This window comes from Brachypodium distachyon, chromosome 1 (assembly GCF_000005505.3).
Source record: "Brachypodium distachyon strain Bd21 chromosome 1, Brachypodium_distachyon_v3.0, whole genome shotgun sequence".
NCBI classification, from domain to species: Eukaryota; Viridiplantae; Streptophyta; class Magnoliopsida; order Poales; family Poaceae; genus Brachypodium; species Brachypodium distachyon.
The window spans coordinates 7484315-7498388 of record NC_016131.3 but is presented as its reverse complement, the minus strand read 5'-3'; the positions used below and the strand labels follow the sequence as shown (position 1 = coordinate 7498388).

General features: G+C 48.1%; 2 protein-coding genes across 2 annotated transcripts; one reads left to right on the top strand and one right to left on the bottom strand.

Moving 5' to 3' along the window:
* Nucleotides 1-9102: 9102 nt before the first annotated feature.
* Nucleotides 9103-9883, top strand: LOC100846160 (probable histone H2AXa). The gene is made up of 2 exons (XM_003560458.3): nt 9103-9359; nt 9473-9883. The coding sequence occupies exons 1-2, from the start codon at nt 9168-9170 to the stop codon at nt 9689-9691; spliced, it is 411 nt and encodes a 136-aa protein (XP_003560506.1). The 5' UTR covers nt 9103-9167; the 3' UTR covers nt 9692-9883.
* Nucleotides 9884-10333: 450 nt separating this feature from the next.
* Nucleotides 10334-12580, bottom strand: LOC100821970. Its single transcript, XM_003559438.3, has 2 exons — nt 12572-12580; nt 10334-11558 (listed from the first exon to the last, which is right to left on the bottom strand). Exons 1-2 carry the CDS (start codon nt 12578-12580, stop codon nt 10377-10379), a joined length of 1191 nt encoding a protein of 396 aa, XP_003559486.2. The 3' UTR covers nt 10334-10376.
* Between the last annotated feature and the right edge of the window lie 1494 nt (nt 12581-14074).

Genomic DNA, 14074 nt, shown 5'->3' with positions numbered 1-14074 from the left:
ACATACATATAGATTCATCCGAGTTCTACTAGAAACAAACATAAATACATATAGTTAATACTACTGCTCGGCAGTGCCGGTGGGTCTACCGGTCGGTGTGGGAGCGGAGGATTGCCTCCGCTAGGTCGGCTTGGAACTCCGCCTCCCTCCTGGCCGCCTCCGCCGCGGCCGACTGCTCCAACTCGAGGAGAACCGTCTCGTAGGCGTCCCCCTCGTCGTACGGCGCCGCCGTCACCTCCAGGAGGAGGTAGCGGGAAGCGAAGGCGGAACTCTCCGCCTCCGGGATGCGCCGATGGGAAGCGGAGGCGGAGCTCTCCGCCTCATCCTCCTGAGCGTGCCGGCCGCGTGGGCCGGCCCAGATTCCCGCCGCCAGCGCCGCTTCGTCCGCCGGGTACTTTAATTGGCGATGGAGCTCGTACTTGAGAGCGTTGCGCCGCCAGGCCCTGATGGACCGGCGGCGCGCCGCCTCTTCCTCCGCGGTGGCGCCTCGCCCGCCGCTAGGGTTAGCCCGGCCCCGCTGCAAACTCGTGCGGCGACCGAAGAGTACCATTGCGACCGGAGAGAAGACTCGCCGGAGATGGGGGGCAGGGAGATTGCGGCGGCGGAAGGGGCGGCGGCGAGTCCTCCCGAGCACTACATATAGAGGCAGAAGTTGAACGGATTAAGGGAACCGAATTAGGTTTTCAGTAAACAAGCTGGATTCAACAACTGGTCTGGCCAAAAAAGCCCCAAAACTGAAAGGCTAGTTCGGATTGCATGTTTATGGGATCGGCTAGAGTTGCTCCAAGCACGGAAGCACCCATGGCGGCCGTGGTACGTCGGCTCGATCGGCAGTGCATAGTGCAGCGGCTCGATCGGCAGTGCGGTTGGTTACTCCATGGAACAGGTCTCGTCCAGCTTAACCGGGTAAAGCAATTTGTTTGCCGACAGGGAAATTTCGGCACCATACCAAAACTGAGGTGATACATGTAGTCCTCACTAACAACTTAACAAGCTGATGGAACAACAACAACCTGTCATGCCCGTTGTCCAATTCGGCCTGCAAAATGGCTCTTGCGTGAATAGGAATACAGGAAACGCCTCAGATGGATTGAAAGAGAAGATCGGCACATGCTACTTGTGCTGTATAGAATCTAAACGGAAAAGGAAAATGACAGAAAAAACTAAAAGATTGCAAAAACCAAGGGAATTTACATGCACATATAAAGTTTTTAAACTCGGGGATGGATGAAACTCAGCAAGTCCAACAATCTGTGACGAAGTTTGAACAAACGTTGTCAAACGAATGTGTCGAGACTCTTATATACAGGTGATATGTGTGTAATGATGGCCCAGGCGCCCAGCAATGGTCAAGTTGGACTGACCTGTGGATGCTTCCCAGCACATTTGTTTTTCTTAAGACAGGGTTGCTCACACTGGTCATATGGCGTATTGACCCAAAAAAAGAAAAAAAAAACTTGGCCAGCACACTTTCTAAATTATAATCAACTGTAATCTGTAACATCAATGTAAAAAACCCAGTGCTCTGATTGTTTCAACAGTACTGTACTGCATGCATTCAGCTGAGCAAGACATGTGACCACAGCCTCAAAAGTAAAAGCCTAAACCAGAGATCACCCACATCCAAAGTGCAGTTTTGGAATGGGTCATTTGCAAATACAACTAGCCAAGTCAGACAAATGTTGACATAGCTAGTACTGATTACGAAATAGCACCTAATGACATTAATTTGTTCTTAAAACAGTGCGAAACATGGCAGAACAAAATAGTCTGCCGTTTTCAAGAGGACTGATCCCCTGCAATAAGAATATTTACACCCAGCCATTCAGGTTGCAACAAGACATGCCGTTGATTAAAAATTACTCCCTCCGACCCATATTACTTGTCGAAATATTAGATGTATCTAGACGCTTTTTAAACATAGATACATTCATATTTAGGCAAATTTGAGACAAGTAATATGAGTCGGAGGGAGTAGAAGAACTGACCACCGACAAAGAAAAACACTAGACATGCCTGCGGGCGAGAGAAATTAATGCATCGTTCCAAGAATAGGGCATGGTGTGCTATGATCATCTTAATTTCAGCACTGCAGCATGCTCTACTCTGAATTTCCAAGTTTAACAATACAGCATGTGCATCACATGATTACATCAACAAAACAAAACCAGGTCCAGTCCCATGTCTTGATACTGGACTAGATCAGTTACAAATTCAAGGATCCAACTAAAAAAATATGGTCAGCTAGTATTAAAGGACTCAGTAGCAGCTAATGATACTCGATAACCTGTTCTTAGCCTAGGTGACTCAAAAACATAGCAAAGAACTAAGAAGGAAAATAATTAGTTGTCTTTGCAAGTACTGACTACAGACAGATAATACAATAAGAAATGATCACCTGAAACACCCAGCAATTGGGAGTTGCCACAACATGCATCTTGACAGCAATAGCTAGCAGTATAGCTTTTTCTTAGAAGAATAAAAGACACGAATCAACAAACGAGAGCATCAGGCAGGCATGCAGGAATCCGATCGAAGTTACTGCATCATATAGTTCATAGGTTCCAGATAACAGCAACAGAATCAACAGATGAATCAAAGGTTCAGCAGGCATGAAATAGAAGATCGAGGGACGGGTGCGGATTCGCATGGGGTAGGCAATGTCGACCACGTCTGATATCATCCAGAGGCCAAGGCCAGCAACAACTAAACTAACAAACTGGAGTTCAAGCAGACGAATCAACGACCTGATCGTAGTCGTAGACGTCTTCGGTGGTGGAAGTGCCTTACTCCGCCGTAGCAGCTAGCAGGGCCTCGGGCGGTGGGGCCTCGGGCGGCGCTAATCAAGCCGCCTACGTCGACAGTCCCCTGCAGCGCCACCTCCAGTTCGCGGACGGCGGTCACGCGCTCGGCGTCGATCAGGTCATCGACTTCGGGGAGGTCGGGGCAGGATAGGAGCAAAGCGGCGGTTCCGAGGTGGCCGCGGCACCTGCCAATGGCTTCGTGCACTTCTTCCCCCCGCGCCCTTGCCGCGCGGAGGCACACCTGAGCGCGAAGCTCAGCGCGGTCGCTGCTGCGCGTGTAGCGGACCCCGACGAGATCCACGGTGCCCATCAGAGACATGGCCAGCCCAATCGCACTGGAAGCATCCGCGAGATGGGCTTCTGCGGACGTGATGCCTCTGAATACCATCTCCGCGTCGGCCGTACTCATCGGCGACCTAATCTCCGGCGACGCGGCGGCGATGACGCGCTTGGCGTAGAGGGTGATGTTCTCCGCCCTCACAACCCGATCCCAGAAGAAGGGTTTCCAGGCGATGGAGTCCGCCATCTCTCTCTCTCCCTCCTCTCCCTCTCTCCTCTCCCTCTCTCCTCTGTCTGTTGCTCTTGCTCTGCCTCTCCTCTCAGTTGGTTTTGATCTGGTCGAACCAGCGGAGGCCGACCGGAGGGCAGTTTCGTACTTTGGTCCAATAAAAGTTATGATGGGTCGGTCCAAAACGTAAATATAGGGAAAAGGATCGTGTTTCTTTTAAAACATTTTTTATCTTGTTAATTAATCTCAAAATTGCGATTCCATTCTCGTATGTTTCAAAACTAACTAAGGACATTTACATACCTAAAGGAAACTAAGGACATATGCAATGCCTTCTTTTGTGTAATCCGCATCATTTACAAAAAGATGATAAAAACTCTCTCTGATCCATAATAAGTGTTGGAGATGTAGTACAAAGTTAGTGCAAATTTGTACTAAATCCTCTTAAGTTATTATGGATCGGAGGGAGTACTATTATGTTGTATAATGGGTATCTCGTGGTGTCATATCTTACGATTAATGCATAGATGAATAAAATTAATTCAATAAACATTAAGAAAAGATGAAATCTAGTTCAGCAAAGAAAATCGCCTTATCACTGGTTTATCCTTGCTTTGAAGAGATCGTCTTTTAGTTAAGAAAAGGCTCATGCCTTTTTTTTTTCTTCTTCCACATCAACAATTATGATATTTGGCATCACTCCATTATACATACCCTAAGTAACGGTCATCCGCTCACCGATCGGAAGCCTGTCATTCACCTGTTGGCTGATTGGATTCGGACACAAGATTTAGTAACTTAGGAAAGTCACATGTTAACTTAGCCTTTCCTATCAGCCCTCCGGTCCAGATGCAACAGTATGCCAGTGATATTTCGTTAACACGTCGTTATTCCATTGATACATCACTGGAATTTAAATGATGTCATGGTTCATTCACATATATTATTTAATTTGTTGATCTATCATTGTATCATTGAAGCTTCATGTCATTGTTATTTCATTAAAAAACTGTTAACATGGTAGGATTCAAAAATTTGCGACGAAAACTTCTTCTAGACATTTTTAAGAGTAAAATGCACCGGGCGGTCCTAATTCTTTGAGGTTAGTCGTAGATCTCTAAAAATGCACATATGAGCACAGTGGTTCACCACAAGTTCTAAGTGCGTTTGGGGCTGTCTAACTTGCTGGCATGGCGCTATGACCCCTGCCACGTCGGCTTGGGCCCACGCAACGCGTTACCGGATCAAACCTAATTTTGCAGAAACCCTCTGCCTCTCTCTCTTTACATTTCACGGTCCATCCATCTCTCCTTTCTTCACCTCACCAACGAGGCGGTAGACGACGCGAGCCCTAGGTAATCTTGGAAGAACGCACGACATATGCAGCTAGGGCCGCCCAACGTTTGCAAGAGCCAAATTTGAGTTCGGCTGACACTCACTCTGGAGCATTCCTTTTTATTTAATACTTATGTAGTACGTAGTACGGAGTATGTAGCAAGGTTGTGTTTACGGCGGATAACACTGACACTGCTTTTATTCTGGCCCGTGAACAAAACCAATATAATACATGCACCACATAAAAGAACAGATCAATAGCACATTTATACTCTCTAGTTGCTTCCAATTAATGTGCATCACAAGTTCGAAACTACTGAAATAGATCATACACACGATTGAAACCCTCCTTTGATCACATTGCAAAGCCAGCAAAAAATTGCATATTAAAGAAAAGAGAGTACTACTGTACTACCACATAACACGTTGATTCCAAGTTGCAACAAATATATCCACGCACGCATTCCTGGATGATGTATCCTATACTATCATGGTAGTAAGATAGAAAATATTATTCTACAAAACGAGCAGGCACTAGCTCCCCATTTCATAACTAAGGTAGAGAAATGGAAAAAAAAATCAAGGTTTGAAGAATGCTTTTATTCTGGCTTGTGGACAAAACCAATATACTTATATGCACCAACCCCAGAAAAGAAAAGAACAAGAACAATAGATGTATACTCTGGTTGGTTCCTATACTTTTGCATCACAGATTCAAAACCAGAAACTATACACGCAGGCCCCGTGTACTGATTCTATAATAGATGCACACGATTGCATCGCTCCCTGACCACAAACTATTTTTTGTGCAGCACATTGGTTAGTGCAAAAACTGGACAGACAGACTTTTGCAAGGTAACAGATTTCAAAAATCTGGGAAAAAGCATGTAAAATCTGTACGGATTTTTGCAGCGTACAGTTTGTCAAATCTGAATAATTTTCCCACATTTCTGAATTACTTTGACAGGATTATAAATAGTGTAAAATCTGGACAGATTATTACAGTTTGACAACTTTCCAAAATCGGGGAGCCAACAGGTCAAATCTGTGTGCATCTTCAGAGTGTGTACAATCTGTATATTGCTGCCACATTTTTGCATCATTTTGACACTGTCGTACATAGTGCAAAATCTGGACAGGTTGTTGCAGTTTGACAGATTTCAAAAATCCCAGAGACAAGCATGTCAATCTGTATAGAACCAATAGACTTACTTATAGGCTCTATTTGTTTGGGTTTCTGATTCAACTTTTGGTGCTTCCAGCAATCTCAAAAACACTTCAACCGTTTACACACGAAGCTGAGAAGCACCTCCGAACGTGCTTCTCCGCGCCTGGAGGAGCTCCTCGGCGGCGCGGTGGAGATGCTCCTCCGCCTCTGAGGGGCCCTGTTGCTGAGGAGAAGCAGGCCGAGCGCATAGTCCATGGCGGAGGAGCAGGACCAAATCTGCAGGGACATGCTCGCGTGGCGACGATTCTCCCAGGTTGGCTCAGCCTGCTGGGCCTCTATCAGGAAACGGCGATTTGCATCGAGGAAAAATCCCACTGTGGGGTCCACTCGCCAACTCATCCGGATGGAATAAATGGGTTATCGAAACTCCCAGGTCGTACCGAATCCGATCAGGTGCATGTTTCCTAACACGACACGGCCACGGTCCATAACCAATAGCCTATATAACTCTCTGTTCCCAATCCCACACAACACCAAATGCTCAAACAGCGTCAACCGATCCGGCCGGCGAAGTGTCCATCGTTGGTCGATTTTCCGAGAAATCACCTGAGCTCGCGACGAACGCCGTCAACGCGGCTGGAATGGTCGTGGTGACAATGGAGCCGGAGAAAAAGTCTGACGAGACGTCATTAGACTGCTCTGAATGCTTGAGCGATGAGGCGGCGTTACTGGCTATATGGAAGTTGCCTCAGCTTCCACTCGTGGTTGTGGGAAAGGTGGACCAAGGTCAACGGGACATGTCCGGCGTGCCAACACAAGCTGCCAACTCCGTCGGATGATTCGTACAAGGATGTTTACGTCCAACACCCTCTCATAGCCTATCGATACGAGAAGAATCGCGAGCTTTTACGACATCATGAAGAAACCCGACACATGTACGACGAGGAAGGACATGTCTAAGTATTTTACGCTCTAGTTTCTTTCGTAGGAATGTTCGCGTGTTTTATGTCTTCTGTATATTTATTTTATTTTATTTTATAGTCTCATTTACTATAAATTCTCTATCACAAAATGTCACAATGTTGTTAAGCCATGATCAAAATTGCGATGACCGATCAGTTTGATTTGATTGGACAAAGAAAATTATCGTATATGAGTATACCTTTGCTATATAAGAAGTGAAGGGCTCTGTTTCTTTATCTAAATCCAAATTCTCGCTTCAATGATGTATGTTGGAATACGCTCAATTACTCATCTATACAATATCAATGATCCGATTGGTCGCAAATCAATCTGTTAGTCTCAATATCGGTGTTAATGGAAAGCTTCGAACCAATCCTACAAATCCTCAATTAATTTTGAGCAATCCTACGAATTTAAATTGTACGAATTGTCTCACTGACATTTATATAGTCAGCGGATATTGCAAAAAACAAGGAAAAACAACTCAGTCAATCCCCATAGTAATGGACAAAGTGAAAAACACGGCAAGACCTCAAGACGTACGTGTTCCATGGCGTGCAAGCGCAGTAGCCTATGGCCATCCAGTTGCTGGACGGCGCAGTGGCTGGATTAGTACGATGATAGAATGCAGAAAACATGTTCGCCGGATTCTGATATGGAGTATGCTACAACATTGAAAATTTACAACGGTGCCTGCAAAAATCAAGAAAGGACTTTGGAGTATGACTTCTTTTTGGTATCAACTTAGACGTTCTAGCCTTGGCGGATGTTCCATACTTTGTTATTTCGCCTAATCTATCTCTCTACCGCGCACTACTTGTTTCCTGCGGTGCGCACGAGTGCGAGACGTCCGATTAGCTCGCGACGTGTCTCTTTCTCCCCCTGTCCGAAATATCTAGTCCCCTTTCAATCCCAATCCCACCACGGCACCTCCCCCTTTTCTCTTCTTCTCCACCTCCAACCCCCACAAACCTGCCCCCGAGATGCACCTCCAGCGCCGCCGGCGAGCCTGCACCTTGAGCCGCACGCCTCCTTCCTTCCCCACCGTCGCCGCACGCCTCCGCCCTCTCGCTCTGCCCCTGCCTCTCCTTCCCGACGGGCGCACGCACCTCTCTCCCTCCTCAGCCCCCGCCCCCCTCGCCGAGATCTCGAGCGCTGGCGCCGGCGGGCTGGTCCGCCGTGAGGTCGAGCGCGGCAGGCACGGAGCCGACGAGGTTGTTCCGGATGAGGTTGAGAGACGAGAGCGGACGAGGCGAGATCGCCGGAGAGCCCTGTCCCGAAGATGGAAGACGACGGTGACGGTTCTGGCTGCATCTGCTCCCGCCTCACCTCTGTTGTGAGGCTGTGCCTCATGTGTGTTGATGGTTCTCACGATATTTTTCATTCTCTGTTGGATCGAACTTTGTCTGGTGCTTGATGTAATTATAGGTTAAGAATTACTCTATGATTTTGCTGGATGCAGTTTTAATGTATGACAATTACTTTTATGAGTTAATAGATGTAGTTTTAGTGTTAAGAATTACTTTTCATATTTTTATATGTAACTATAAATGTTAAAGTTACTTTCTGATTTTTTAAGATGTATTTGTGCTGTTGAAAGTTACTTTCTTGGGCGTGTAAAGTCTTTCCTTCTTTCTTTCTTTCTTTCTTTGTAATTTTTGCAAAGTATTCCTTTTCAATTGCTAAAGTAAGTTTCTTCTGATTTGTCTTGGATGTCTAAAGTTTTTCAAATCGCATAAAGAAAGCAGTACTAGTGGAACGCAGCTATGAGAGTGGTGCAGCTTTGACCGCCCTGCGCCCGTGTGAGGATTTCTGGTTTTGAAAAGGATGACAACGGATGCAGACACCTTTCCTAATCGGACCACATGAGGATGTTGGAAGGAGCACTCCATGGCTCTAAAAAGTGCGCGCGCACTGTGTAGCCTCCCCCTTGTTATTTTTGTTGACCAATGTTACGCTTAATTATTTAGTATTATGGGACACCAAAAAAAATGTCTAGCAATAAAAAAAACTAAAAAAAAACTGAGGCAATGGATCTCTGCAATAATCAGCTTGATCAAACGAAGCCGCTGAGCCGCAATATCATCCCTTTCTGGAACAAAACAAATAATTCCTGTTCTAAAGAAACAATTTAAGTGAAAAGCGGATAAAAAGAAAACATTCTCCCAGAAAAATCTGAAAAGACGCAACTTTTTATTAGCCAAGCTGGCGCCACACGTCACGGATCCCCGTCTCCCCGTCTCAGCCAATCACAGCGCGCCTCACACCCCAACCCTAACGATATAAAACCCCGAAGACGCCGCCTGCGTCTTCTCCCATCCCACCACCTCTCCAGTCCCCACATCTCGAAAGGGTTTAGAAGCTTCCAGACCCCACCGGCGAATCGGCGATGAGTTCCACCGGAAGCGGCGGCCGTGGGAAGGCGAAGTCGACGAAGGTGGTGTCGCGCTCGGCCAAGGCCGGCCTCCAGTTCCCCGTCGGCCGTATCGCGCGGTACCTCAAGGCCGGCAAGTACGCGGAGCGCGTCGGCGCCGGCGCCCCCGTGTACCTCTCCGCCGTTCTCGAGTACCTCGCCGCCGAGGTAAACCCGCCGATCCCCTTCCTATCTCGATTCCTGCGGATCCGATCTCGCGCCGCTATTGGGCGATTCTGCGATTCGAATTGGGGCTTAATTCTTGATCGCCGCCGCTGCAGGTGCTGGAGCTGGCGGGGAACGCGGCGCGCGACAACAAGAAGAACCGGATCGTGCCGCGCCACATCCAGCTGGCGGTGCGCAATGACGAGGAGCTGAGCAAGCTGCTGGGAACCGTCACGATCGCCAACGGCGGCGTGCTGCCCAAGATCCACCAGGTTCTGCTGCCCAAAAAGGCTGGCGCTAAGGGGGACATCGGCTCGGCCTCGCAGGAGTTCTGAGCATCGGAAGAAATCGAAGAGGGGGCCGTCCTGAGATGATGTTTCTTTTGGAATCGTGGTGTGCGTTTGTTGTTTGGGATGTAAAAGTTTTTCGCGGTTTGGTCTGTTCTTGACGAATGAATGGACCGATTGAATTGGCTGAAGGTGTCTTTTGAGGTTGATTACTTGATCGATTTGGTTCGTCATAAAAAATGCATTCGTTCCTAGCGGAATTGTGAAGTAGATGATATCAACTCCCTTCTCGAAAACTAGGGTGTTGTGGATGATATCAACTCCCTTCGTTCGTGCAAACAGAGGAAGTGACTTTTGATTTTAGTTTTAATGTTCTCCCTTCCTTCATCTTCTCGAAACAAAACAACCTCGAAGACTCGGAAGTGAGTAGCTTGCACGAGGTAGAAACCTGATCGATCGAACGCAGTCTTACCAATTCGTGGGCTGTGCAATCGATGGAATCATCAGACATTTCAAGTAAAACGCAGACGCACACTTTGAAATTTGTATCCACTATTTTTATTCTGTCAATCTCTCGATTCAAAATTAGAGAGAATAATAGTGGTGCAGTCTGATAACTAAAGGAAAAGTACAAAACGCGGTACTACCCATAGTGGCGCTGTGGCTGCAATTCCTGAATCCACCCTGATTGCTAATCGAATTGCTTTTGGTGTTCAATCTTGATGATCGGCGGTCAGTTCTTGGCGCTAAGTATGTTAGCCCTCATGGCCTCCAGTTCTGCCATGTTGGCCTGGACGGCCTCGGAGAAGGACGGCTCGGGGATGGGCTCCTCCACCATCTGCGACAGCCTGATGAGGCTCCTGCAGGCCAGCACCGCACGCGCGTCCATGGTCTCCGTGGCCCTCAGGTAGAGGCACTGCGCCGCACGGGTGGCCTGCGTCTTCAGCTCGTCGGAGTTGTTGGGACCCAGCAGGCAGTGCCCCACGATCCGCAGCGCCGGCTGGAACAGCTCCCACGGCAGCGGCACCCTCCGCCACTTCTCCTCCACGCCCTCGGCGGCGGGCGCGGGCGCGGACGCGACGCGCGGCTTGTCGTTGCTGCTGTTGTGCTTCCCCGACCACGCGACGCAGAACTCGCAGAAGTCCATCTTGGAGGAGAACGGCATGAGCGCGAGCTTGCCGTGGTAGAGCTCGAGCACGGCGCCGACGATGCGGGCGCGGCGCGTGGCGCGCACGGTGCCGTGCGGCTCCAGCGCGGGGGAGAGCACGGCGACTTCGGGCTCCGCGGCCTTGGCGGTCTTGGAAGCGGCCGCCGCCGCCGCGTGGTACACGCTGGGGTTGGCCAGGTTGGGGAGCGCGACGGTCTCGGGCTCCTCGGCGGAGGATCCCCGCTGCGCCACGGCGTGCATGTAGAGCGCGAGGATCACGGCCTCGAACCCGGCGAGCGGCTTCCGGGAGACGGCACGGGACATGTAGACGCCCGCGAGGGTCGGCACGAACCGCAGCACCGCGAGCTTGAGCGCCGGGACGCTGGACTGGAAGGCGTCGTAGAGCCAGCCGCAGAGGCCGTCGTCCCCGCCCCCCGAGCCCGCGCGGCGGAGGCGCGAGGCGACGGCGCGGGCGACGCCGTCGTCGTGGAGCAGCGCGGCTGCGGGGTCGTCGGCGGATGCGAGGGAGCCCGGGAGCGCGCCGCCGAGGATGGCGGCGAGGGAGTCCACGGCGGCCTTGGGGCTCTGGATCGGCGCGTGGGACGACATCGTCGGTAGGTGCGGAAACGAGGAGGCTACCGTCGTCGATGAGTGCCCCGATGAGGTGAAGGGATCGAGCCGCGGGGGGATGAGGGGATCGGAGGAGGAATAGGAGATTTGAGCGGGCGGCGCGTATGGATTGGATTCAGCTTTGACCCGGCCGGTACGCTTGGCGTGAGCAAATCAAGGGCGTGAGGCTCGCTCACCCTACTAATTTATGCATGCATGCAGAGCAGAACGCTCCGAGGGTAGGCTTCAGTTTCTCCTGCGATGCGTTACATACAGCAATAGCAATTGGAAACTTGATTCTTGATTATCAAGATATTACTCCTGGTTTCCGAAGAAAAATAAAACGTTACTGACGCAGAGTAACATTGTGAATTTTATTAAAGATTGGTCGGTTCTTAAAGTGCAAAATGTTTTTTCTTACTAGGACATGAAAGATGTTTTTCTTTTTGAGATGAATATATTTTCAAAAGGAAGACCGAGGAGAAATACAACTTGCCGGAGCAAAAAACATAGAAAAAACACAAAAACCCCCGGTACATGATTACTCCCTCCTTCCCATTTTAAACGTCGTATTAGCAAAACCACACATACCAAGGAGCAGTTGCGACACAACACAACAGAAGCTAAGCCGCATCATAAATGAACCCCACTACAACACATCACAAATGAACCTTCTAAGCAGAAGCTAAGCCGCATCACATAGACACGACGATGCAGTACAGGTCATGGTATAATCAACGACCAGGGGAACACGAGCAACAGAAGGGGACTGTCGCAGGCTGCAGGATGCCAGAAGACAGTACCATATTGCGAGGAGGATCGTCACCGGAGAGCTGAAGCAAACACATGGAAACTGCCGGCAAGGAAACCACAAGCATCATCATCAAGAAGCCTCACCGATGTCATCATTGGGGAAAACAAAGGACGATGGAGGTTCGTCGAGCACGCATAAAAGTCACGCAAATCCTCCACCGGAGGGTGGCTTTTCCGAAAGAAGGAGAAGAGTGACCGGATGGTAACATGCTCTCGAAGAGTGCCTGAAGTGAAAACTATCTCCCCAAAATGAAAGATGTTTTATCTCTCTAATATCTAATACAGTTGACAATCTGTATTTCGTGGATATATATTTGTACGATTTTCTACTTCTTGTGGTGTAAACTAGTTGTCACAACCGTCCCCATCGCTTGTGAGGATCTTCTCTCTCGGCGACGGCAACAGGCGCCGCGCTAAGATTTAGCTTTAGGTCTAAGGAGAGACTAATGTGCTCGGCCCAATCAACCAAGTGACGTCAATTTGTCTTATGTAGCAGTTGCCTAAGAATAGTCGGCTCAGCGAAAATCAACATCAAATAGACAGCCAAAGGTGCCCCAAGATCGGACTGATACCCTAAGGGGGCTCAGTTTTATTGTCCTAAATTGGGTCGGGCTTCTTGGCTTATATTTTAGTGTGCCGATGGTCCGACAACATCAATACTAGTACCCCGTTTGGGTTTAAAAGGTTACTATTTGAAATTTTTTGTAATCTAAGACATAGTGAAATGAGATTCAAGACATAGTGAAAAGAGAGAGAGAATGTCGATCTAATGTTGAAAACACACTGATATCTGGATGAAATGCTGATAACGATGCAAAACACTAGTAGCAAGAGAAAATGTCTCAATGCCCCATAGCTTGTCGGTACGACTTGTCCTCCTCCATCTCCCCTCCCTCTCGTTCGGCCACACCTCCTCACGATGAGATGCCACCCAAACGGTCTTTAATTGAACCAACATGTGGTCTTTGGAAGGTTAGCTTCTTCTCTACAATAAAATTATGAAGTCGCACACATGACAATTAGCACCTGTATGAATAATTTATTTGTGGAGAATTCGTGTGTTCATTGCTGCATCGATACAAAATAGTGTTCTACTATAGAATTATAGATGTTTCTTTTTTCGCCAGCTGTATTGCATTATAGGAAAGCATCGCAACAGTCAACACACAGTGGAATAGGTTGTACAACCCAATCTCTTCCTGCCAATGCTCTGCAAGGACCATCTCAACCAAAATAATGCTCTGCAGCGAACTGCAACAAATTGCAAACTGAATGGTTTGTCCGGTGTTAACTAATAGTAACAAGGACCCCACTTACCTACGTGAGACGGCCTATGCTGCTATGCGAACCCAAAGATAATTGCCCACTTACCCACATCCAATTTGGGTTGCAATAAAGTGGTAGCTTCTCAGCTCGACAAAGTTGAGCCGACCAAGAGCACCTTTTATAGCTCGGCTAAAGTATGAGCCGAGTTTGAGCCAAATCTTGTTCGTTTTATTTTTCACTGATTGTAGCTCAAAATCAACATAGTTGGTACGCTGTTTCAACAAGCTGAATAGAAATTCAAATAATTTGTCATATTTTTCTTTTGAAATTTAATAACCCCCTACTTTCCATAGCTAACATGTGAGATCCTTTAGAATTTCACATACAAAAGATGAATAAGGAAAGTGAATTGAAGCTCGGACTTTTATTTACATGGAAAGTAGAACTTGAGTACATGGCCAATGAAATTTCCAATTCTTTATCCATCTCGAAAGTAGGAGTATAGATTGACTCGAGATCGTTGTAGATCAAGTACAACCAAATTCAAAATTTACGGCTCGTTTAGCTCGCTCGCTTGTTTTCTTAACATGAGGTGA

Coding starts and splice junctions, on each gene's coding strand:
- LOC100846160 (XM_003560458.3), top strand. CDS start 9,168: ATGAGTTCCACCGGAAGCGGCGGCCGTGGGAAGGCGAAGTCGACGAAG. Junction 9,360..9,472: donor TCGAGTACCTCGCCGCCGAG/GTAAACCCGCCG, acceptor CCGCCGCTGCAG/GTGCTGGAGCTGGCGGGGAA.